Source organism: Leuresthes tenuis, unplaced genomic scaffold (genome assembly GCF_036924035.1).
Source record: "Leuresthes tenuis unplaced genomic scaffold, fLeuTen1.0.hap1 SCAF_10, whole genome shotgun sequence".
NCBI classification, from domain to species: domain Eukaryota; kingdom Metazoa; phylum Chordata; class Actinopteri; order Atheriniformes; family Atherinopsidae; genus Leuresthes; species Leuresthes tenuis.
In genome coordinates this window covers 23,937,345-23,962,014 of record NW_027325364.1, presented here as the reverse complement: position 1 = coordinate 23,962,014, position 24,670 = coordinate 23,937,345, and the positions used below count along the sequence as shown (strand labels likewise).

The 24,670-nt window shown below is 42.0% G+C and overlaps 1 protein-coding gene across 1 annotated transcript in view; it reads right to left on the bottom strand.

Annotated features, from left to right (window-relative positions):
- Positions 1 to 2,175: 2,175 nt before the first annotated feature.
- The window catches only part of bckdhb (branched chain keto acid dehydrogenase E1 subunit beta), a 52,226-nt gene continuing 29,731 nt past the window's right edge, over positions 2,176 to 24,670 (bottom strand). Inside the window, exons 9-11 of the mRNA XM_072394809.1 lie at positions 16,359 to 16,445; positions 4,744 to 4,895; positions 2,176 to 2,650 (exon numbers count right to left, since the gene is read on the bottom strand). Coding sequence (XP_072250910.1) covers positions 4,755 to 4,895; positions 16,359 to 16,445 — 228 coding nt within the window. The 3' untranslated portion in view covers positions 2,176 to 2,650; positions 4,744 to 4,754. The remainder of the gene's footprint in view (positions 2,651 to 4,743; positions 4,896 to 16,358; positions 16,446 to 24,670) is intronic.

Below are 24,670 nucleotides of genomic sequence, written 5' to 3'. Positions count from 1 at the left end.
CTGCATGTTGAGGCATTTTCGTAAGATTTTCCACATGGCTGTTGTTGTACATTAAATCCACAAAACTTTCTGGTGTGCATATTTGTGTTTAAACCATCCTGTTGGGGCGTTTGGGCCTAACTCCTCTAACTTTAAAAATCCCAGTCATTCCTGTTAGAAATACATCACTCTTTAAAATTTTTAGTCCCACTTTGAAGTAGGTCTCACCTTTCACCTTAACACCACTGATTCAGCATTTAGGCTGCAAATTAAAAGCAAAGACCTGAAGGCATGGGGCCATCTGGTTTGTGGTGTGCCTCCACTGTACATGTTTCATTAGTGGGCTGATTGTTCCCTCACCAGAACACGAGGCGTAAATGAGTAAACAGGACCGATACTGTGCTCAGTGAGCGTTGTGGACACAGAGGAGAAAAAAATTGTACATCATGAACATACCGCACTCAGTTTCTTATTTAAGAAGTATTTTCATCATATCACTAAACAGCAGTTTCCACATGTTTCTGATTACTTGTATGCAGTCTTAGAGGACCCCTGTGGAACGGTAAGGCAGCTCGGTTGTCTGGGTCAAGGTCCTGTTCTTTAATATGCAGCAGACATGAATTATGGAACAGGCTCACGTTGGAAATTAATTAGGTGACAGGTAGAAGGCCGGCTAGAGGTGCAAAAGTAATAAGTATTAAGAGTGGTTCTTTATTAATTGCTTTTAAGAAAAGAAAAGAGCTCTTTTCATACATTTGATGTAAATTCTGCTTAAACTTATGTTAAAGCTACATCTGTTGATATTCTTGTATCAACTATGAAGCAAACATATTGAATTGAAGTCTTGAGCCACCCCTTATTTTTCATACATATTGCCAGGAAAATGGGAGATAGGTGCAGGGAATTATTATGACATGCATATTTTAATGTGAATACAGTATGTAAGACAAAAACAGAACAATTCTAAGAAGTTTTAAAGTCCATATTTGTTATGAGCACCTTTATTCTTCAATGCAGTCTGAACCCTCTTAGACAATCGTTCTTTTAATTTCTTTCTGCAGACTTTAGGTTTCTTAAAGGACATTCTAAGGATCTTTGAAATGTTGGCTGCCTTTTGCGCCATTCTCTGTCAAGATGATCCCACACTGCTTCAATAGGGTCACCAGAACCAGCTTCAGTTAAACACATCAAAGACCAAGGAAATGGTACCGGACTTCCGTAGGACCAAACCCCCCAACACAGCCTGCACTCGTAGGGGGAGTGGGGGTGAAGCTGCCGACGTTCTACAAGTACCTCAGTCTGCAGCTGGACAACAAACTGGCCTGGTCAGTGAACTCTGATCATCTCTACAGGAAGGGGCAGACCAGGATGCATTTCCTGAGGAGGCTGGCAGCTTCTTATCCCTGCAGAAAACTGCTGCAGATTTTTTTTTACCAGTGCTCTCTTCTTTGGTGTGGTGTGCTGGGGAAGTAGCATCAGAAAGAGGGACACAAATAAACTGGACAGACTGTTCAGACGTGCTGGCTCTGTGGTTGGGATGGAGCTGGAGTCAAGGACACTGGACAAGCTGCTGGCCATCATTAATGAGGTCAGCCACCCTCTGCATGCCCCCATCACAGCACAGTAGAGCTCGTTTAGCAGCAGGCTGCTGTCACTGAGCTGCTCTATAGACAGACTCAGAAAATCCTTCCTATCCAGGGCCATTAGACTGTATAACAGCACCTTGGCGAGAGGTGGAGGAAGGGGGGAACTACGGCACTACAGATAGTGCTATGGACAATGTGTAGGACTGTGATCGACTGTCTTTTGTCCACAGTTTCCTTTGGGAAAGTATCTATCTATCTATCTATTTGTAATGCTGAGGAGGATTCATTACCATCTGAGAACTGTTCATTTTCTGTCCAGTTCTTTTGTCATTTGGCATACTTTGGCCTTTTCTCTCCATTTCCTTCCTCAAGAATGGCTTCTTGACAGCCACCCTTCCACGGAGACCATTTCTGATGAGGCTTTGGCAAACAGAATGCATCTCTCAGGTTCTGTGTCAGGTCCTTGCTGGATCTTTTCCTATTTCTTCTTTTTCTGATCAAATATATACATGCAAGTATTGTTCCTTTTGTGATCCAAAAGCTAGAGTGAACTTTTACCCCAAAATAACCCCAGAAAAATCCAGACAAATTCAAATTGCCAAACCAAATTTTTTCGACAACTCTGATTGTTTTATTTTCCTGAAAAACCACAGTTTCTTTATTATTAGTACAACACACTTCAGTTAAAGTCAAACTAAATAAAGATCTGAGCAGGGTTGGAAGCATTCAATCAAAAGGAACAGGAGAGAAGGGCATACAGTCACAAATTCAAACAAATACCATTTTTCCCAGGAGATCAAACTTTTATGAGGAAAACATTTTATTTAGTGAATTATGTGAACAGCTGAAGCCAAATCAGTGTTTCACCATCTATAGTCGATCAAGTTACTTCTCCCTTGTAAAAAAACAAGGCTCTCTAATCCAGGGATATGGTAACAGTCTTTCAGTTTGAGGATGCAGAAGGACATGGAGGCCATCTGGATACCGCTAGTTGATTGGATGGTGAACAAAGTGTCTTTTCCTGGCTGGATGAATGAAGAGGAAAAGGGGGAGAGTGTGGAATTCGGGGCTACCAGAAGTTGGCCCTGTGAAGGAGAGATGATTCAATATGTGAACAAATTGGTGATCCACAGTGGATGGCAGATGAGGAAAAGTGAACAGTGATGAGGGGTGACATATATTGGTTTCAATTATGTTCGTAATAAATGCATCATTATTTCCTAGGAGCCAACTTTTGAATCGCCATAACTCAAGATGACAGTGACAATTAAAAAGGAATTGTTTAAAAAAATAAAAATCTGGCCCATTGACTGTCCCATGTCAAAGGGTTTAACGTTATTTCTGCAAACAATAAAAGACTAGCCTGGCCCGCAGTATTATATACACAGTATGAGTTTATGGAACTCCACGGGCATATCCATGACATGCATGCCCTGTTAGCACTTCCCACTAAAATCAGTGCTGGGTGGTCTGATTACAAGTCGGCAGGTCTAAATGCAGGTGTGAGTGCACCCAAAACAGATGCTGCAAAATCCTCAAATCTCTCCAGGTCTCCCATCAGGGAGGCCACATACCATATGCAGAGTACTTACAAACACATTCTTGACTGCACTGAAGGAACTGCAGTAATGAACAGCATATGTAAAAATTTTGTTTCAAACTTTTCATGGCACTCATGTGCTGGAAATAACGAGATAGATCATTTCATTTTTAGGCAGTTTATCAAGCTTAAGAGGAATGTGCAGGATTTCCCAATAGATTACAGAAAAATCTGTTCATCGGTGCAGTCCTGTATTTCCTCCCAAAGTAGAATCACTGACTGAGGGGATCTGTTCACTTAAACTGGACCAACTATGTAAATATGGGAATTGTTATAAGAGGGACCTGTAAGGCTGGCTAAACTGGATTTGGCTACATCTATGTGATGTTTGAAAGGTTCAATATATGCTTATCTTTTTAGTATTAGAGAAAACTCATTCACTTGTCTGCTATTGTTGTTTATGTCACAATGCATTATGGGTAGTGGGGATGTAAAATGTCAGGAAGCCAGAATGGCCATGCTGCTGTGGGATAAATATGGCTTCTGTCCAGCCTTTTTAATTTGAATGGAAGTGCTTAAATGAACTCTTAAGAAATGACTGAAAATTAAATCAAAAGACAAATATACCTTATTTATCCCAAATGGGAAAATTACTTATTTAAACTACTTATAAAATGTGAACCAAGATAAGGCTTAGAGAGATAGAAAGGTGAGATGGGGACAAAATCTATGGAAGTTTCCTGCCAATGCTAATGAAGGCGCTTCAACATCTGTGATCAGCTGTTCAAAGGAAACACACTGTCGTGAGCCAAGAAAGTGGTGACCTCGGCAGTTCCACGCTATTAAGTGCAAAGACTCGAGGGACTGTTAAATTCTAGTTCAAATTGTTAATTTGTCATGGAGCAGTGGTTCGGTTTTAACTTTGAAAGTTAGGAAGACTGAGAACAGCATTAGGTTGAACAAACAATGGGTGACTGCAACTGGAAAAGATTAAGATTCAGTCAGAGTTTGGATATTTCAGGCTTACTGCAAGGAGTGAGATCAGTAGTAATATCGCTGCGATACATGTCTAAGAGCTGCTCTATAAGCTAACCTTAAGTGCAAGCCGAGCTCACTCGTCTATCAAACAGTACACAGCAACCAAGTGGGGAATAATTTCACAATGTTAGTAATAGTCCCCCCGTGGCACTCAACGAGTCAAGAACACAGCTGCAGGTTTAGGATGTGGCCTTTCTTCCTAAAGCTGTGAAGACCAGTGTTACTTCCCTTTGTTGCCTTTTAATAGGGGCTGGGGTCGATTTGCTGCTGAGGTCCGTCTGAGTTAATGAGGGATGTAGTAACAAAACGGGTGGGTAAGAATCAATTATATGTTTCATTAATTATTATATAAACTGTAAGAGTCACCCTGTTACAGGGCAGGACTTTTTTCCTGATTTGAAGGAGAAAATGGAACAAAATCTTCAAAATCAGCTCCTGGTCAAGTCATGTTTTCATGTTGTCATGACTACATTATCAAAATAAATAACACAGATCATAGGTTGCTGTTGTCAGGCTTTTCATTATCACTAAATGAATGACAATGATATGATGCTAAATCCTACACTTTGCTTAAAAAAGAAGCCATAAGATCTTTTCTACCTGACAGGGGCTCAGTAGTTGATCATCTTCTTGATTGCTTCAAAGCACTTCCACTTGTCTGGGATGTAGAAGGGCTCAAAGATGTGAGGGAAGGGGGTGTCGTAACCACAGACCCTACTGATGGGAGCCTCCAGGTTCAGGAAGCATTCCTCCTGCAAGGAAAAAGAAAAAGCAAGATAAAAAGAAACTGTCATTATTGGTATCAAGCTGTCAATGCTCAAGCATAATTCACTCAGACTCCAAAGCGCACGTGCTCACACTGAAACTGCTCTGATCCCTCAGCTTTCAGTTGCAACATTACCGTTCATTTACCACAATTTCCTAATAGACAAGTCCATTAATGTTTTGTTTACATAAACCATGTTGAAATGGCTTTAACCATGTTTTTCATTATCTAAATGCAGGTACACGTTTGCAGACTAAACCCCAGTATTCTGAGTGGAGCCTGTATATGAGAAGTAATAATCCAGTCGTCTGTAACAGATGAGGTGGACGAAGCGGCAAATGTACCTTTAGTCTCTTTTCAACACACGTGCGCGTTTGGTCTGTAATTCCGTCTAAAAAACGGGCTTTGTCCTGTAGCAACGCAGGGAAAAACAGACTCTCAGCTCAGGAGGAAGAGCAGTCGCCCACCAATCGGAAGGTCGGTGGTTCGACTCTGGCTTCCCCGGGCTACATGTCGAAATGTGTGTATGAATGATTAGAAAAAGCACGTAGTTAAGTATCTTAAGACGTGCTGTATGAATGTGTGTGAGTGGGGTGAATGCGGCATGTAGTGAAGCGCTTTGAGTGGTCAGTTAGACTAGAAAAGAGCTATACAAGAACAAGTCCATTTACCATCTGCTTGGTAATCATTTCTGTAAAAAACATTGGTTGACATTTACTGTATTGTGTAAGCACTGAATGTGTGAACTGTATCACAATAACTGCTAAATGAATCAGTTTTTTAGTGGACCCAGAAGATGTTTGAATTAATGAAAGATGCTTGATTCGACATTAATCACAAAGTAACAAAGTAAATAAGTAACAGGGACAGGGCGTTTGGATAGCTGTTAACGGGGGTGTCATTCATTAAACCCTCTGTCTCACAAAGAGTTTAGTTGGGGGTGGGGGGTTTCCCCAAATCACAGTTGGTCTGTGATTTGACGTCTCCAACCTCTGATTCACACAGCTGCAGACACCTGGTCGTGCTCCTCCACACTGTTAAGATGGTGTGTATGACTTCGTAAATCTTGTGTTAAATGCTTATTTTAATGCTTTCTAAACTTTATCCATTACTTGTATAATATGAGGCAAAAAAACTCACTCGGACTCTTTGAAGTGGGCCAGTACTCGGGCAATTTGGCTGAGATGCAAAACAAGCCGCGACTCGTGTCTCTGTATTAACTTCTGACCTCTTCCCACGGAGACGAAGCAGAATGAAATTGGTCAAAACACTCTAAATGGGACAAACCCCCTGATGAGTCTAACACACTCGGACACTGAAGAAACCTCTTTCAAAATTGAAGCGACCTTCGAGCACCTCAAACAATAAAATAAACCCGTTAATGTCAGTCTTGATAAGGAGGCCTTTTGTGCTTCGTTGCTTTCACAGCTTGTGAAAATACGAAACTACAAGAGAGACAGACGAGAAAAAAAAAAGCCCCCCCCCCCCCCCCCCCCCCCCCCCCATTTTTTCCCTTTAACATTTGTGAATAAAATTGGTGCTTGTGAGAATAAAAATCCAAAATTTGAGTGGAGCCCACTTGATTTGCTATGCTGGTCTTTACTCTGACTGGTTGCTGAAGTCAGCGCCTTACAACTGGCAGCCTACTCCACCCAGTTAATTAACTCTGATTAGCTTTCTTCATCAAACCCTCCTCTCCTCTTCGCTGCTCCGTTTCCTCCTTTATTTTCCGGACTGGTGAGTAACTTCAGACAGATTCTTTTAAACAGGCTGTGATAGATCCTGCCTACAGCCACAGTACGGTGGTGATATGAAAGGATCATCTTGGCATTTTCCTTTTCCTTCCCCTCCACTGTGTGCACATTACTATCATGTGCTGACAAATGTCCACAGCCTTCAGGACAATGAACACTATTCAAACTGAGTTTTTGATAAGTGATTTTGATAATTGAATGTGACTGGAGAGGGGGAAACGAGGCAAGACTTATGAGTTGTGAATAGAGGATTCTTTTGAAACTGAGGCTTTCACTGAACAGTTTTGCTTAATTTGTAGCAGAATAAAGTGATGTTCTGTTTGTGCTCACTCGGTTTTCAGATGTCAACACGATGTGACAGGTTTCTTTAGCCTAAAGCTATAATAGAAGTCGTACTTATCCAGAGACGGATTTGTCAGTCCCAATTTGAAGATTGTTTAAACGTCACTAATGCACACAATAGCTGGCAGTTAACACAATAAAAGCTGGTGGTTTTTTTCTTTTCTTTTGGGCAATGCTCAGCCTCATTTTGTGTTGAAAAGAAAAAAAAAGTGGACTGGATTTATCCCGAAGCAGAGCTCTGACACTCATGTTGGGTCGAGAGGAACACAATCAATAAATCAGTTGCCTTGCGAGCTTGACTGAAACGCTCTGCTTTTTTATATTACCTGAAAACATTTTCTGTATCACCATGATGTTCAGTAAATATATATATACTGTATATATATATAAATCTCATCTCAGTGTATCAGACGACATGACACTGTAATATATAACGTCTATAAAGATCACAACCTCAACATCTATCCTCCGACAGCAGACAATATGTCAGACAGTACCATGGAGTTTGCCCTTTAGTCTGGATCAGATCTGTAATCTCCTCTAAATAAATTTACTGGAAGTGGGAGGAAAGTACAGTAGTCTGACTGCCTGTCACCGCAATTGGATGAAGGAAGGCCACACAACTCAGATTTCATTCAAATCGCTGTTTAGCTTTTTAGTAGTGCATCATTATATGTAATATAGTTAAATGTTAGAATAAAAATATGTTAACATGGAAGAAAAAAAAGTTTGTGTCCTGCAGTGGCGCAGGGTTTAAAAATACTTCTAAGCGGGGGCTTGAAATAACAGTGATCATATTGTGTCTGCAGTCAAGAACAAAAAAATCAGAGATTGACAGACTCCCGCAGATTGGGGGTTGCAGTCAGACAGGAGGGAGGAAGTGCCAGTATCACATTCTATATCAGTTCAAGCCAAACCAGCTCGCTTTCAGCTGACAAACAGGCTGAAACCGGTTTTAAGCTCACTACAAGTTTTGCAAAGATCACTGAATTATGTTCAGCTTTAACGACTTTTCATCGCTTACAGCAAGCGTTGTAAAGTGTGGTGAGGTGGTCGGTTAATATTTCAGATGAAATGTTTTGGAATGTCTCAGCAATTAAAGCTCTGGGTTTTTGATCATAAGGTCGACTTTAGAGCTGCCACTGCTGGGCCTTTTACCCGTTCTCCTCTGGGGAGATGCATCCTTTAATAGCCGACACCAAGGCCCTGACCACTGCCTTCGAACAATCTGGAATATAAGGGAAATGATTTCTCTTTCTGACGTGGAGTGGAGTGGAGTGTGTACTTAGGTGTGTGCCTGCCAATCCAATCAGATTACCCGTTAAGTTACAGACAAGGATTTATAAAGCATACAGCATACATCTGAACACAATTTACTTTCAGCTGAAGCTCCTAACTGTTGATACACCACGTATCTCACATTAAAACAACTCTTGTAACCCCGCTCACCGTCCTACATCTGATTTCAAATTCATTAATGTAAATGCTGGATGTGAAATTCAGTCGAGCCAAATTGAAGCCACCCAGCAGTTCATTTCACAGATGCTAACGCTACTTCAGATACAAGCATTGAGTTTTGGTGACGGTCAATTTAGCACTGAGTAAACTGGAATAAATCAGATTCTGAAAACATCCCTAAAAAATGGAGGGGCTTGACAGTAACTGGAGATTATGATGAATTTTAGACTGAAGGTTTCTCTTTACCAGCCAACAGCAACTGTGTCCTATTTGTCCATACTGGCAACTGCTTCAATTTTGAACAAAAATGCATTTGAGGATGATTTGAACAGCAGGAAAGGCAAACTCTGCCCAACAATGAGAACTACAGTACCATAAAGAGACCTCAGAAACAAACACTTTGGACTGAAAATGGATCAAACCCACCAGGAGTGGAATGTTTTTCATGATATTCAGGATGTTTTTTTCTGTGTGTTGAACTGAAATCGGGTTGGGGTCATCTTTCAAATTCAGATGAACCTCAAGGTACGGGTGGGCGATATGACGATATTAAATCGTGAAGGATTGCAACGTGAAGACGACCCGTAACGATCTCGTCTAGGGCACATTCTATAAATTGCAGTTCTATGCTGATGCACCGACGCACCAGATGTATTACATCGTCAACCTGACCGACCAATCACAGCGAATTACAGGCAGTGATGCGCTTTCTTAACCGCCTCCTTGTTTGTGTGTGTAGCAGTAGCCGCATGGAGAGCTATGGCTGAAAGCCAAACAGAGGAGTTGGTCGCTAAAAAAAATTCCACCTCCATTATATGGAATTGGTTTGGATTTTCCGCAACTGATCAAGTGCAAACAAATGTAATTTGCAAAGTTTACACAGAAACGGTTCGCACGTCGGGTAGCAACATGACGAACCTGTTCAATCACTTGAAGAGGAAGCAAACAGTCCCAAATGGTATGCTGAGAGCCAAACAGTGAGGGGCCCGGCGGCAACCAGCACCGCAGGCGGAGGCAGCAGCTAGCGTAAGACCAAAACAGACAACTTTAACACAGGCATTTGAGAAAGGCTCTTTGTATGACAAGTCAAGCAAGCGATATAAAGAGTTAACAGAAGCAGTTACCTTTTATCTTGCAAAAGATATGGTACCGTTCAAGACGGTAGAAAAGGAGGGGTTCGAATGCCTGCTTCAAGTAGTTGACCTGCGGTACGAGCTGCCCAGCCGAAAATACTTCTGCAACACTGTCTGTTTTTCATTTTTCAATTTAAGATTGTGATAAAATCAAAATCGTGATTTTATTTTTAAAAATCGGGATATGATATTTTTGCCATATCACCCATCCCTACCTCAAGGCTTTTTCTGCAGAACTATGTTAGTATGTCAAACCACTTGGAATGCGTGAAATCTGATTTTGATCTTTGGCATTTAATTGTTAGCCATTCTGGGTTCAGGCTTTAGGGTATTGATCGGAGAGAAGTCCTCTAACCCTAACCCAGTGCAGTCACACTTATATCCAATTTTCAAGTTCTTTAAAGAAGCCTCCTTGTATAAACATTGGCCTGTGAAGGGGATCAAGTGCATCCTCTGATGATAAGCCATGTTGAAAGGTATGTTGAGAGCTCTGGGGCAGTTTCAGGCCTGGGAATGTGCACAACAAAGATCTGTGTACCTCAAAACGAGTCAGAAGCGTGTAGTTGTGAGGTTCACAAACTTCTCTAGTTTTGCCTTAATAGTTCAACGTATGCAGCATGACTGCAGTCTTAAATATATGTTTTACCAACTTGCTTTCCAACAAGCAGAGTTGCCACGTGACTTTTTTTCTTTCATTTACATCAGGTGAAATAAAATCCTCTCTGTCTGGGACAATGTGCCGATAGAACTTAATTACCATGAACACATTTACATTACAATGGGATGAAATTCAATCAATGTGTTCGTTTGACCAAAATCTGCCTTTTAATGCATGTAAACATGTTAGTCTGGTTGAAATCGTATGAAATTAAGCTTCTCAAAACAAGGCGAACACAGGTAGATAATATGGTTTTACCTTGATTTACCGCTTCATGTTTTTTAAAAAATTTTTATAAGAGCAGTAAAGAGTGAGTGTATATTAATAAAATCATAGTCCCAACAAAGCTGCTCTTCTTTACAGACTATATTGCCAAAAGTATTTACTCACCCATCCAAATAATTAAATTAAGGTGTTCCAATCACTTCCATGGCCACAGGTGTATAAATTCAAGCACCTGTGCATGCAGACTGCTTCTACAAACATCTGTGAAAGAATGGGTCGCTCTCAGGAGCTCCGTTTCCAGCGTGGTACCGTGATAGGATGCCACTTTACAACAAGTGCAGTCATGATAATTTCCTCGCTACTAAATATTCCACAGTCAATTGGCAGTGGTATTCTAACAAAGCGGAAGCGATTGGGAACGACAGCAACTCAACCACGAAGTCGTAGGCCACGTAAAATATCAGAGAGGGGTCAGTGGATGCTGAGGTGCATAGTGCTCAGAGGTCGCCAACTTTCTGCAGAGTCAATCGCTAGAGACCTCCAACCTTCATGTGGCCTTCACATTAGCTCAAGAACAAGGCGTAGAGAGCTTCATTGAATGGGTTTCCATGGCCGAGCAGCTGCAGCCGAGCCATACATCACCAAGTGCAATGCAAAGCGTTGACTGCAGTGGTCTAAAGCATGCCATCACTGGACTCTAGAGCAGTGGAGATACGTTCACTGTAAAGTTTGGTGGAGGGGGATTATGGTGTGGGGTTGTTTTTCAGGAGCTGAGCTTGGCTCCTTAGTTCCAGTGAAAGGAACTCTGAATGCTTCAGCATACCAAGAGATTTTGGACAATTTCATGCTCCCAACTTTGTGGTAACAGTTTGGGGATGGCCCCTTCCTGTTCCAACATGACTGCACACCAGTGCACAAAGCAGGGTCCATAAAGACATGGATGAGCGAGTTTGTTGTGGAAGAACTTGACTGGCCTGCACAGAGTCCTGGCCTCAACCCGTTAGAAGACCTTTGGGATGAATTAGAGCGGAGACTGCGAGCCAGGCCTTCTCATCCAACATCAGCGTCTGACAAATGTGCTTCTGGAAGCTGTTATAGCTGCAAAGCGTGGGCCGACGTCATGCTAAACCCTATGGATTAAGATTGGGATGTCACTAAAGTTCATATGCGTGTAAAGGCAGATGAGAGAATACTTTTGGCAATATAATGTATTTCTGTTACTTTTGTCAGACAGCTGAATGTGTCAGAAATTGCGATTGAAAGTCCGCCTATTAGACTTTGTGTCAACTCATAATTTCCAGATGATCGCTCTGCTCTAATAAAATCCTGATTTCATAATCACAGCATGATCTGAAAAGAAAACCCATCAAGTAACTCAACAACTCGGTGCAGTTTTTAAATTTTTTTTTATAAAAATACTAAGCAACCAAAGAACCAGATTGATCATTGTATGTTGGACATGCATTGTTAATTTTTTCCAATCACTTGAAGAAACCAAGAATTGTTGCATAAGAAGTTGGTCACAATTATTAAGCAATATACTAGCTTTCCAAAACTCAAAGGAAAAACATCTTCAACTTCCCAAAAAACTTAATGTTAAGTCAAAGAAGTAAAGTTTTTCAAATCTGAATATCCTTTGGTCGTGTCTGAAGTGGTTTGGGAAGGTAAAACAAACAAGGTTATACTCCGTTTCTCTCCGTGCATCCCTGAGGCCCACTACAGCATTGTTTTAAGCCACATCTCCTTACGCCCTTCTCTTTCCTAACCAGTTATCCTTCAAACACAGAAGAAAGGATGAGTCAATGACACATTATTAAAGCTTGACAGCTGCAGTCAAAGCCTGATATGGGAAACCTGCCCAGGCCTACCAAACCCTCTTCTGTTCTTCATACAAAAGATATATTCAAATCAATCAAGATATCTTTCTGTGAGTGTCTTGGCCTGAGTTAGATAAGTAATAGTTTAACAGTCTCCAGAAACAACACACAGAGGTTTGCACAGTGCACCCAGAGAACAGGTCTGACTATACTAACTTCACAACCAGCTTACCTTTTCATTCCGGCCTTCCTGCCCTTGTCATTAACTGTTTTTTTCTACCGATGTAAAAAATGTTTCATCTATACAAAAGACCCAATTCATCTGTTCCAGTTTAATTTCAGATCAGTGTAAGGGTCTCCACTACAAATTGGTGTGATTTCCTGTCGGACATGATTCGAAATATTTTCAACTCTAAAGCAGTAAATCTGGAAAAATCTCAAAATGAGCCACGTGTGACTGCAGCAGGATGTTCTTCAGGTCGAGAGGGTGCAGTGGCTGCTGCTTCATATCCCTCTCTGCCTGCTTCTGTTGCTTTCCACTTGTGTGCTGATATCATTGATATGAACAAATATAGTACAGATTGACAGTAATGCAAACTGTCTCTGGTGTGCTGTAAGCATAACATTAAAATCCACAGTAGACTTTGTGCATCATGTTCTGCCTCCTTTGAATTCCACCCATCCCCCACTGTTTTACCCCATGTCCCTTCTCATACACCAAAAGTACAGCAAAGGGCAAACAGGTGAAGAGACGATACGGTTACAGTTCAAGAGTTGATGTCAACTTTTCCATTTTATTTCAAGTCCAATAAAAACTTTCTTGGGAGCACAAGTTGATCTTATATATTATAATATATATAATATAATTACTTCTTAAGACACCTGGAAGATTATTTTCGACCCGACTTGTGCGATCCAGTCAAAAATTCTAAACTAGCCTGAAGTTCTGATAATCAAAGGCAGCCTGTAGTACGCAGGGTAATGCCATTCACTAATGTTGTTGTAGTGATATGCTTGTCCTCTTCTCTTCTTGGACTTCTCCAGTGCCTTTAGTACCATTTAGCCCCCTATGATTCAAGATAAATTGAACAGGGTGGGAGTGGACCCCCACCCAGTGGCCTGGATCTCCAGCTACCTCACCGTACATTAGACTGAAGGACACCACGTCTGACACTGTGGTCAGCAGCACTGGAGCTCCCCAGGGCACAGTGCTGGATCCTCTTCTCTTCACCCTGTACACCTCAGACTTCTGCTACAACTCAGAGCTGTGTAACATACAGAAGTACGCTAATGACACAGCCATCGTTGGAGGCATCAGGGACGGCAGAGAGGAGGACTATCGGCGTCTGGTGGGGGTCTTTGCTGTTTTGTGCCGCACAAACCACCTAGAGCTCAACACCTCTAAAACAAAGTAGCTGGTCATAGACTTTGGGAGGACCAGACCGAAGCCGAGACCAGTCCTACTAGAGGGAGCTGAGGTGGAGAGTGTGGACTCCTACAAATACCTTGGGTAGTGGGTGGACAATAAAGTGGACTGGTCAACACACACCAGCCACCTGTATGGGAAGACACAGGGCAGGATGTACTTCCTAAAGAAACTGCAGTCTTTCAACAACTGCAGCAAACTGCTGTGGATGTTTTACCAGTCTGTGGTTGCCAGTGTCCTCTTCTACACTGTGGTGTGCTGAGGAGGCAGCACATCAAAGAAGGACACATCCAGACTGGATAAACTGATCAGGCGTGATCGGCTTGAAGCTGGACCCTCTGGTGACGGTGGCAGAGACAAGGACTCTAAACAAACTGTTGGACATTATGGACAATGCCAGCCACCCTCTGCACACCGTCATCAACAACCAGAGGAGCCTGTTCAGTGGGAGACTGCTCCTTCCAAAGTGCAGGACCAACAGACTTAAGAACTCCTTTGTCCCTCGGGCCATCAGACTACATAACTCCTCACTTGGGGGAAGGAGGTAACAGGGACAGAGGAAGAGGAATATTCAATTGCACAATACACACTACAATTCCTGTATGATTTCCTGTGCAACACATCTATTTATCAAAATGGTCAGCCAATGTGCAATAACTCATTTCATTCATGGCAACTGCAGTGCAATAACCTAATTTAATTTAATCTATATTTAGTTCAGAGTTTATATTTAGCTATTTTCTGTATCTTGCATACTTTATATAGTATATTTTGGGCTGATCCTTTATATTTTTTATATAAGCTGCTGGAGACTTGAATTTCCCTGAAGGAGTCATCCCAAGGGATAAATAAAGTTGAGTCTAAGTCTCTAAGATAAAGCTTTACTGGACTGGAAAGTTCTAAACCCCAAAGCGCTAATGGTAAACCAACTACTACACACAATTGGAAAGGCTTTAAATGGCTTGTTTCAGTAAGTGTACCCAAGTTAGGAAAAAAAAAAAGATCTAAAGATCTTTGGTGAAAAAGAGTGAAACTATGAAGGCATCTTACTCAGGCAAGACTGAAGCAGGTTTCGGGTCAAACTGTTAAGTTGAACTGGGGAATGCACTTTGACATGACATGAGGATTTATCTAGTCTTTACTGACCCAATGCCCGATATGCAGATAAGCAGATGCCTTTTCATTGCTGTCATGCCATATGCTTGTATTCTGAGAAGTTTAATGTCGGCTGGAATCTACTATCGAATATCAGACACCACTGTGGGCAATCATACCTTTTATTTGTGAGAAAGCCTCTTTGTGTGCCTTATACAAGCATATCACATTCCCTTTGGTAGGCAGGGTTTAACAATGTCACTGAGGGCTGGAGGTCAACCTGCAACCTGTTAAAGCACGACTCAGTAATTCTACAGATTTACTTATCAGCAAAAGCACCCAAACCGACTGAAATCATTTGGTAACTGCACATTACTTCGGCCAGCGTAGTCAGTGAAAACACCAACAGCCTACATTACCCGTGCAAAATGTATAAAACATGGAAATGAGAAGGATGACTCATGGGCCATTAAAAGCCTTCAGAAATGGGGAGAAAGCAACATTTAACTGACAGTAAATGAGGAGCGGATCGATTCATTGATTTGACAACTCATGCGCATTAACAAGGGAACTATTAGAGATAACAAACAGTGTTTCACACACAATCAGCAAACATAAAGGGGGGAGTTGTCAGTGTTGAGAGGCAAATTGCTCATTGAGGGTAGAGTGGTTCTCACTACTACAGTAAGAAAGTTCCTCATACTAAAGATAATCCACTCACCACGCAAAAGTTGATGCAATTAGGATAGAAAAGGGAGGACTTTTCATCCGGTCATGAATCACATTTAGCTCAGAATTTGTCATCAGTGGCTTGTCTCAGCTACGGTGTCCAGACAAAAGTAATATCTGGTAAGCCTTTTAGGGCTGATGATCAGAATTCAAAGACAAAAACAACGGAACATTTTTGGAAAATAAATGTATTCCAAAAGATATACAAACCTAAGCTTACTGGGTAAATATTTGGTTCACAATGAGAATTGGAAACAACGATATTCCCAAGAAAAACGTATATAAAAAAAAAAGAAACTGATGATTTCTTCTGGGACTAAAATCATAGCCGTTGAAGAGGCAGGGATGAAAATCATCTGGCATGCATCTTCCATTTCACTTTAAGGATTATCTCTGCCTTAAGTCTGACTTCTCACAGTCTGAAACCATTGCTCTGGGGCATTCAGTGAGAGCCTAATTGAGTTTTATTACAAAGTACAACTTCTATAGACAAAACCATAGCCAACTAACATGGTTGCAACTCAGGAAGGACGTCAGCAGTTTGATTCCTGGACCACATGGAGAAGTGTCCTTGGACAACAAGCCGAACCCCATGTTGCCTCCAATGCGTCTATTGGTGTGTGAATGTGTGAGAGAGAGGAAAAAAACACAGTCCGTTTACCATTTAATGCAACCAGAATCTTTGATGGACACATCCTACCCCCTGGGAGCTGAAGATGCCAATAAAATCCAATCAAAAACTGCATGTTCTAAACACAGACACATATATACTCACGCTGTCCACTAAGTGCAGAGTGAAGGCATACACTCACCTGTACTGTGGAGCTGATCTCAGCAGCAAAGCCTCCTGTTACTGGTGCTTCATGACTGACGAGCAAACGTCCAGTTTTCACCACCGACTGAAAAACAAAGAAACAGAAAATATAAGCAATAACACACTCAGATAATTGGAATTTCAACTGAGAACACTTTATCTAAAATGTTTAACATTCAACCATCCTATTTTATCCCAAGTGATCGGGCTAAGTGGTAAAGGGGGGGGGGGGGGGGGGGGGCGACGACGACGACGATTGTACCAACATATGTGTGCACGTGCTCATAAAAGGTCATTGTGAGTTATGGCTCTATGAGATACCCTGCTGAGGTGAGAACTTAACTACTGGAGGTGCCACTCGAGCCAGTATGTGGGCCTGGAGATGGGTGTTACCAAGTCAGAGTGGTTCACATGCTGCCCTCTGCGGTGTGCTATATCTGCTGACTTCCCTCAGGGTGCATTTGTGTCTGGCTGTGCCGTGTGTGTGTGTGTGTGTGTGTGTGTGACTGTTCGCATAAAATGAATATGACACAAAACTACGAGCTGAAGGGCTGATTTAGGCTGGTACAAAGGGCCAACTGGACAATCATGGGCATTAGAGGTCTCCGCCTCCCAGGCATTTGTATCTGGGTTTTCTGTAACCTGACATTACAGCAGAAAGATGCCTCCGCCCCACCCGTTATCTACCACAGCATAAAACCAATACTAAACTATAATCTTATCCACTGGCCACCAGTCCAGACCAAAGCTATGTCTGTTCTCTGCAACTTCAGCAAACCTTTTCCTCCCTCTATCCAGTTGTCGTAGCAACAATTGCTATGAGTGCGGAGATTGGGATTTTAAAGATGGAGTACTCCATGCTGCAGCTTCTGACTCCAATTATAGTGCATTATAAACAGGCTCTATGCTTTTTGGGCTATATTGTAATTATACTGAGCACTAATATTATTATGATTATTTACTTTATACTTTGTTAGATGGATCATCTCCTGGATGAACATTGCAGTACACACTTACCCAACACACAGTCTTTGCGCCACTCACCTATTACACTCACAATTTGAACTCCAATGGTCCTACTTTCCCTCGTTTATATCAGACCTCAGTGGAAAAGCAAAAGACCTGCAGTAATATCTTTTAGGTCCTTGAAAAAAATCTGTGAGCTGTTTGAGTTCTAGGTGCTTGTGGCCGGGATGTACTTTTAGTTCACAATTATTCTGAAACCTGAAACCAACTAATTTGCAATTTAACAGCCTCTGTTCTGTAAGCAAACAGCTAACATGCCCCTCTGCAGGTTTTCTGTTAAACTAGCCTCGTTTAAATAAAAAAATCTCCAAAGATTACAAAATAAAATAAACTTGTGATTAAAATGCAATCAAATTCACTTGACACCCTAAGAAAGAAACCTCTTGATACTCTGCATATGGTGCCCGTGGCAACAATGATAGTGTTTTTGTGAGATTCACAGGTTCAGCTGGCTTTAAAACAAAAGTATAGGCAGTAATAGCAGTTGTGGGAGCTCCATGTTCCACTGAAATGACAGCATTACACAATATAGACTTCGTTTCAGCACAGCTGGGTGAGCATCACATACCTCCATCCCTCAAAGCCACAAACCAAACCACCAGACCAACTAAATAACACACATAGATATACATTCTCGGACCTCATCCTGATGCTAAACAGACAAATGTTTAAAGTGCTGAGGTCACAGGTTTGGCTGTGAAGCACTAAATAACTGTGGCTAACTGTGCCACTATCACTTACCGGTACTAGCAGCAGAGGCTAAATGAGTCAGCACTGTGTCAGTAAGGCTAACATGCCTCAGAGCGCACTGTAAACACTTTACAGTAGAGTTAGCCTTTTGGAAAAATGCAAACATTCCTAAAAGTAACATTGGATCAGTAAATCTAAATCCACCACAGTTGAATGAGGTCAGTCAATTTTTACTGATTATATGACACCATCTTCGGGAATGTGGAAGTTAATAACAACAGCTGGCAATCTGCACCGTGAGGAGGAATCAAGCGGTGAGCTGCGAGTTGGGCGATGTCTTGATGTGACATGTTGCTGTTAGGTTTGCCTCAGTGCGATGACTCATGCAGGTCTGGTGAATAAACAGTGCTGCCGCCCAATCTTCTACCCCATCCCGATGCTGAACCCATTCCTCATCTTATACAAACATGTACACAAAGACTGTTAACATCCAATTTACACAGAGGCTATAGCATTGCCCAGATCTGTTCTCTCCCTGAGGGGACACCCGTCACTGCTGCATCAGGAGTGCATTCTTCACATGCTTTGGGCACAAAAGGAGCCTGCCATTGTTTTTACAATATCACGGCATAGAATTTCAGACTCCATGGGCTGGGGGAAACCAGCAAGCTATTTAATAAACTTGTACTTGCCACACATCCTCAAAACAAGCGATGGTTACACACAAAGTGGCCGCAATCTGGAGCAAGCTTACTTTATTCAGGGCATCCTAGAAGTAGCTGCATGCCAGTGCATGAAATGACATTATGTTAGAAAAATGGCAAAATGTGGTAATGTCTGGTAAAAGCAGGGAGGCAGCGGGTGCACTGGTACAGTGGGTGCAGAGGTTCAAATTTGCAAAAAAGAAAAATTCTGACATCTTCTCTCTGTGGTTGTGCAGATCACATTATATACTGCCTTGTGAATGATCTGCCACACTTCGGCTTACAAGACAAATAAAAAATCCTGCATATTTTATTGTTACTGTCTAAGCTTGACTTGCAAGTTCTGATTTATTATTTTTGGTTCAGATTCTTCCCGGTGGACGTGATCAGGCCAAGTTCTGCTTAACCCATTCAGATCAAAGGGTTTTTAAAAAAAAAAAAAAAAAAACTTTTAAAACCCGTGTGTTTTCTGGAAAAACTCTCTGCTAAAAACCCTTCACGAGTCAGCCGTCGAAGAAACAAGGAACATAAAAGAAAAGTCATTTCAGAGGTGAAACCTTCAGCTCTTGTTCTTAGTTATCGACCTTCCTCTGATATAAATGAATATAAAAAGTAAAAGGATGCAGATGCTGCATCATGTCTGAATGGGTTAAATCAAAGTACCGCCTTGGCTCATTCAAAAGACAGGATATTTGCAGGGGAGTTGCTGTGTTTTAAGTTCATTCGCTGTGACACCGAGTGCGGTTGCAGAGAAAGGCCTCCTGTTGTCCAGAATCAACAGTCACAGCTGGCATTAGAAACCCCAGCCATCGCTGCCTTTATTGAACCAGATTCTAATTTCTTTGAGGAAAATAAAAAAGAATGACACTGTCATTCAGATTAATAATAAGAAAACCAGTATAGAAAACAGATGGATGGATGAAGAGCAACACATACTACTCTTACTCGTACTATTCATATGATATAAACCAAGCCAACATGCAGATCCAGCGTATGAAAAACTAAGTACACATCATGACACAATAGTTGGCAGCGCCACCTTTAGCAGAAATAACCTGAAGTAATGATTTTCTGTATGATAGAATTTTACTCTACTTCATGATGTGAGGTTTAGAGCACATCTCTCCAAACTTCCCAACACAGCAATTCAATTTCATTTTAGTTCTGGACTTCTGACTGACTGGCGACCTGTCAGGGGTGTAACCCCGCCTCTCGCCCGATGACCGCTGGGACAAGCTCCAGCCCCCCCTGCGACCCCACCGACGGATTAAGTGGGTATAGAAAATGGATGGATGGATGGACTTCTGACTGTTTGCAACACCTCGATTCTTTTCTTTTTCAGTCATTCTGTTGTTAAGATTTGGTCCCGTAGCTGCTAAACAACCCCAAATCGTCAGCCCTCCACCACCGTGCTCGACAGTTGGTATGAGTTTTTTTTTTTTTTTTTTTTATATGCTGTGCTGGGTTTTTGTCAAACGTGCTGCTGTGCATTATGACCAACCATCTCCACTTTGTTCTCATCTGTCCAAAGAACACTGTTTTCAGAAGTCTTGTGGTTTGTTCAGCTGCAACTCAGCGAAGCTGTGCTGCCATGTTCTTTTTAGAGAGAAGAGGCTTTCCACTGGCATCACTTCCAATCACGCCACACTTAGTCAGTCTTTTTCTAATTGTACTGTCATGAACTTTAACATTTAACATGCTAACTGAGGCCTGTTGAGTCTGACATGGAGCTCTTGGCTCTTTCACTGTTTTTTGTGCATACTAACCCTTAGTTGAATTTGCTGGAACTTCAGTTGTCCATCTGACTGAACTCACCTTACTGCCCAAGGTTAATATCAACACACATCAACAAGGAACACACGTAGGTTCGGCTGTTTTTACATCTGACAGGAGACTGCAACAACACTCCAGCTCCAACACAGTAATTGTGGCTGCAGCCTTTAACTCAGTTGCTTCCGGTCGCTGGACAGGCTTCCAAGAGACAGAGCCATCCACTCTCATCATGCGGTTTCACCCTACTTTCTAAAGTCATCCAGTCCTCTTATTTGCCCATGACAGCCACCTTTCATGTCGACAAAACTGGAACTCAAACCAGGGGCAAAGCCGCTGCTTTTAAGACAGCTGTGGTGTCAGAGGAAGTACACCGGACCGTGTAAGAAGATGATCAGTTAGACGCATCCAAGGAGGGAAATTATATGCAGTCAGTGAGGGAACGGCGCTTCAGCATGTCATAAATCTTTCGATATAACCTCAGGAATAAATGCTGGCAGGGGGATCTTTGTGTTATGGTTACATCGTGGACATGTGCCTGATGAGTTTATTATTGAGTGGCTCATGTGCAGCCAATCACAGAGCACTTTCTTACCAAAATAAGAGCAGTGAAAGAGTATACAGCTCCGATGTAAATGTAGACACTGGTAATGGAAAATGTTAGCAACCTACAAAGGGACACCGCGCTTTAAAACCCTGAGAGGAAAAGGAACCTCAAGTGTAAAACAACAAGTTTATGTTAAGTGATACCAAACTGAAATGAATGAGAATGACAGAAAATGAAAGATGGAAAAAGACAACCAATTAGAAATAGTTTTGTCCAAACCCAACTTTTTAAAAAAAATCTTTTATCAGCTTTTCCACATTCTGCTGTGCTATAGTACACGATATATTTAAGCAGTGTAAAAGCAGTTCTAAATCTTTCCAAACGTCGCCTCACATCTGAGAAAAACCAACAATCCCCAAGAAAGGCAGGCTATAAATGAGTAGACTTATCATTTACTACAAGAGTTTTCCCAGACAATAATTACATGACAAAATAAAGATATACACACCCGGAGCCTTGCCTGATTTAAGTGCCAGCTAGGAAACTGTGGCATCAACTCAGTGACACATTTAATTTCAGTGGAGGGTGGGCGCTTGCCAATGGGTAGATAAAATTACCTCAGTGTACGTTCTATTTAGTAACACAGTAAAGTGCTTGAGGAACTTTTTTTCTAGCAGGGAACTATCAGAATTATTTATCAGTGAGACTCCATCTTATGTAGTTTATCCTAGTTTGAGACATCCTGCTCCATGGCCTGTCCCTGGCTCCGAGTCAGATTGAGGGCTCCTGGTTGGTGGCGGCTGATGGTAGTTGGGCTGGGCGACAACTCTGGTGGCTACAGCTTTACTACTCATTGTAGTGCAGGGCTGTTATTTGATGCCGGAGTCGTTCCACTGGCTGCAGCTGAAATGTCATGTTTACTGCCGTTCCCATACACACCCAAACCTAATGAGCAGCGTGGAGCTCGTCCTCTGCTTCGACTCCTTGGATTCGTCTCTTCCTCCATCATACTCCGTCCTACCGTGGCTCGTCTCATCTTCCACACCCACTTTTTCTTGTGGTACCCCAATACATCCCTCGGTAGATCCGTTAGTCCCAATTTCTTTTCGACAAAGCCCGTTTTCTCAGCCATGACGCTCCACCCCATTGTGTGGCCTCACTACTTGGGAGGCTGGCGTGCAATGACCTGGCATGACCTCAGAGGCTAAGACCGAGGCATCGGAACACACACACATCACCCAGCCACATGTGCATGTGAATAGAAGAGACATGAATAAAGAAAAAAATAAGGCACTAACATGTTTCATAAAGTATGTTATGATATGAATAAAAACAGTCCATAGTTGAAGATGAACTGGGGTGCCGTTTGACTGGTGCAGCATCACATAATGTGCTCTTAAAATATATGTAAGACTCTTTCCAGAGGAAATTGCCAAAACGTATTTGTTGGGTCTGTGTTTTTACAACGCTGAATTGGTTGAGAACTATTTAAAAATAGCGCAGATGACAAAAACAAATTCTGCTGCGCTTGTACTGTACGCCTCCACACAAACGTCTTCCCATATAATGTGCCTGCTCTTCCCTCAGGCCGTCCGTCAAAACATGACAGTTTAAGAATGTTTAGTTCAGTGCCGCCACCGAGGAGTCATCCTTGCCGCTGAATCCACTTGGCTTTGCTGCCTTCCGTAGACCCTGTAATTGCGTAGCTACCGCAGGGTCCTAACTCATGAGCCGCCATGTGTTCTCCGTGACAAATGAGAGTCGGGACGAGGCTGAACTACTCACTGGGGCCTTTAAAGTGGCACTCTGCGAGTAGCGTAGAGGGGTGACTTCTTGGCAAACGGAGCTAGGAGGGCAGCAGGGGGGAACAAACACTTGCTCACCCTTTTCGCTGCCATAAAAAAACCACACTTGCATTCTGTCACGACAGAAAGAGGGAGAGTGAGAACCAGAAAAAAGGGGGAGGGTGGTGAGAGCACAGGAGAAAGTGTAAAACACCTCTGGCACTGGGCAGAAGGCCAAGCAATCCTCCAGCAGAGCCATAATGCCAGGAGACCTCAGACGGAAATAATTCCAAACTACCCATGAAGACCCATTAAAGCCAATTCAACTCAATTACTCCCTGAAGCACGCACACGCACACACACACACGCACGCACGCACACACACACACACACACACACACAAACACAGCCTTACTTCTGACTGAGCATCAGTGTGCTCACATGCACATGACAGTGTACGTCCAACTCGACAACAGTAGAAGCAGACAGAAAGGCAGTAAAAATCAATAAACAATCTTTAAAGCCTCTATAAAGTCACGTATAACATAAGACAGAGGTGGTTTCTGCGGATGTAATAACCTGACTACGTGTTGTAAGAAGGGGTTTTTTCGCAGCAGGATAACCTGCATAAAATTTAATTATATGGCATTTGAAGCAAATCGACTGGAATATATGACTTAGGATGGAAACCATGTTAAATGCAAAAAGTCAGGCACTGTGAGGAGAACACTAGTCTACAGTGAACTTACTGGTGAGGCCATGCAACCAACTTATCATTATGATATTTCAAGCAGTGAATGGAATGACAAGAACATACTGTACGGTGCATTTCAATGCCATAGTCTCAGAATGGAAACGACTGTTGCATAACTCATAATGTCAGGTCAACAGTCTTGCCATTTTTCTTCTATAAAATAGGAAACAGCTGGTTAATTAACGGGTTATTTGACTCCTCACAAAATGTATCACTTTCTGATTATTTCCCAAATATTCTCTTAACCCAGGCTTTTTGTTTCTCTTTCACAACCTTCACTCGTCCATTTTCTTTAGTTCACCCATGATTGGAAATCATTTTCCACAGTTATACCTATCAACATTGGGAAATAAATAACCTCTGTCCATGTGTTCACAATGCAAATAACAAAAATAAGTACTTCAATCCAATTATGTTCATGTTTCATGGATTTAAAATCTATAAATAAAATCATGATAATCAACAGCAAACACAATTCAAGCTTTACTAGCACCAGGCTGTGGTGGCAGGAGAGTAAATAATGTTTTCACGACAAGGGAATTGCCAGAGAGAAGGAAGAGAGCAGCACAACAACAGCAGAGCCTCTTGCATTGAGCTGAAATGAAGCAACTCCATACTGGGAATATGAACCATTTGTTTTGACTGTTAGCACACAGCTGATAAATAAGTTGCTGATGATTTCAGCTACAATTTTTTACAGATTACCAGCCCTGAAGAGTTAGTTCCACCTCACATTGTGACAGAACTAGATCCTTAGGTTTCTTACATAACAACAATGAAGTTTAAGCTGCAGATTTTGGGATGCTGAAGCTTCCACAGTGGAAACCTTTCACTCAGATGTCTTACAACACATGAAAGAAAATACACCAGATGGTGATTTTCACCAAATGTGAAACAGTTTGAATAATTAATGCTGTACAGGGTATATCCTGCCAAATCTTGTCAAATGTCAGCAGAAACAGGCTGCAGCCCCCCACCCAAAATCAGCATAAAGCAGGGATCCAGAGAATTGATGGATGGGTCCCACTTTCCACA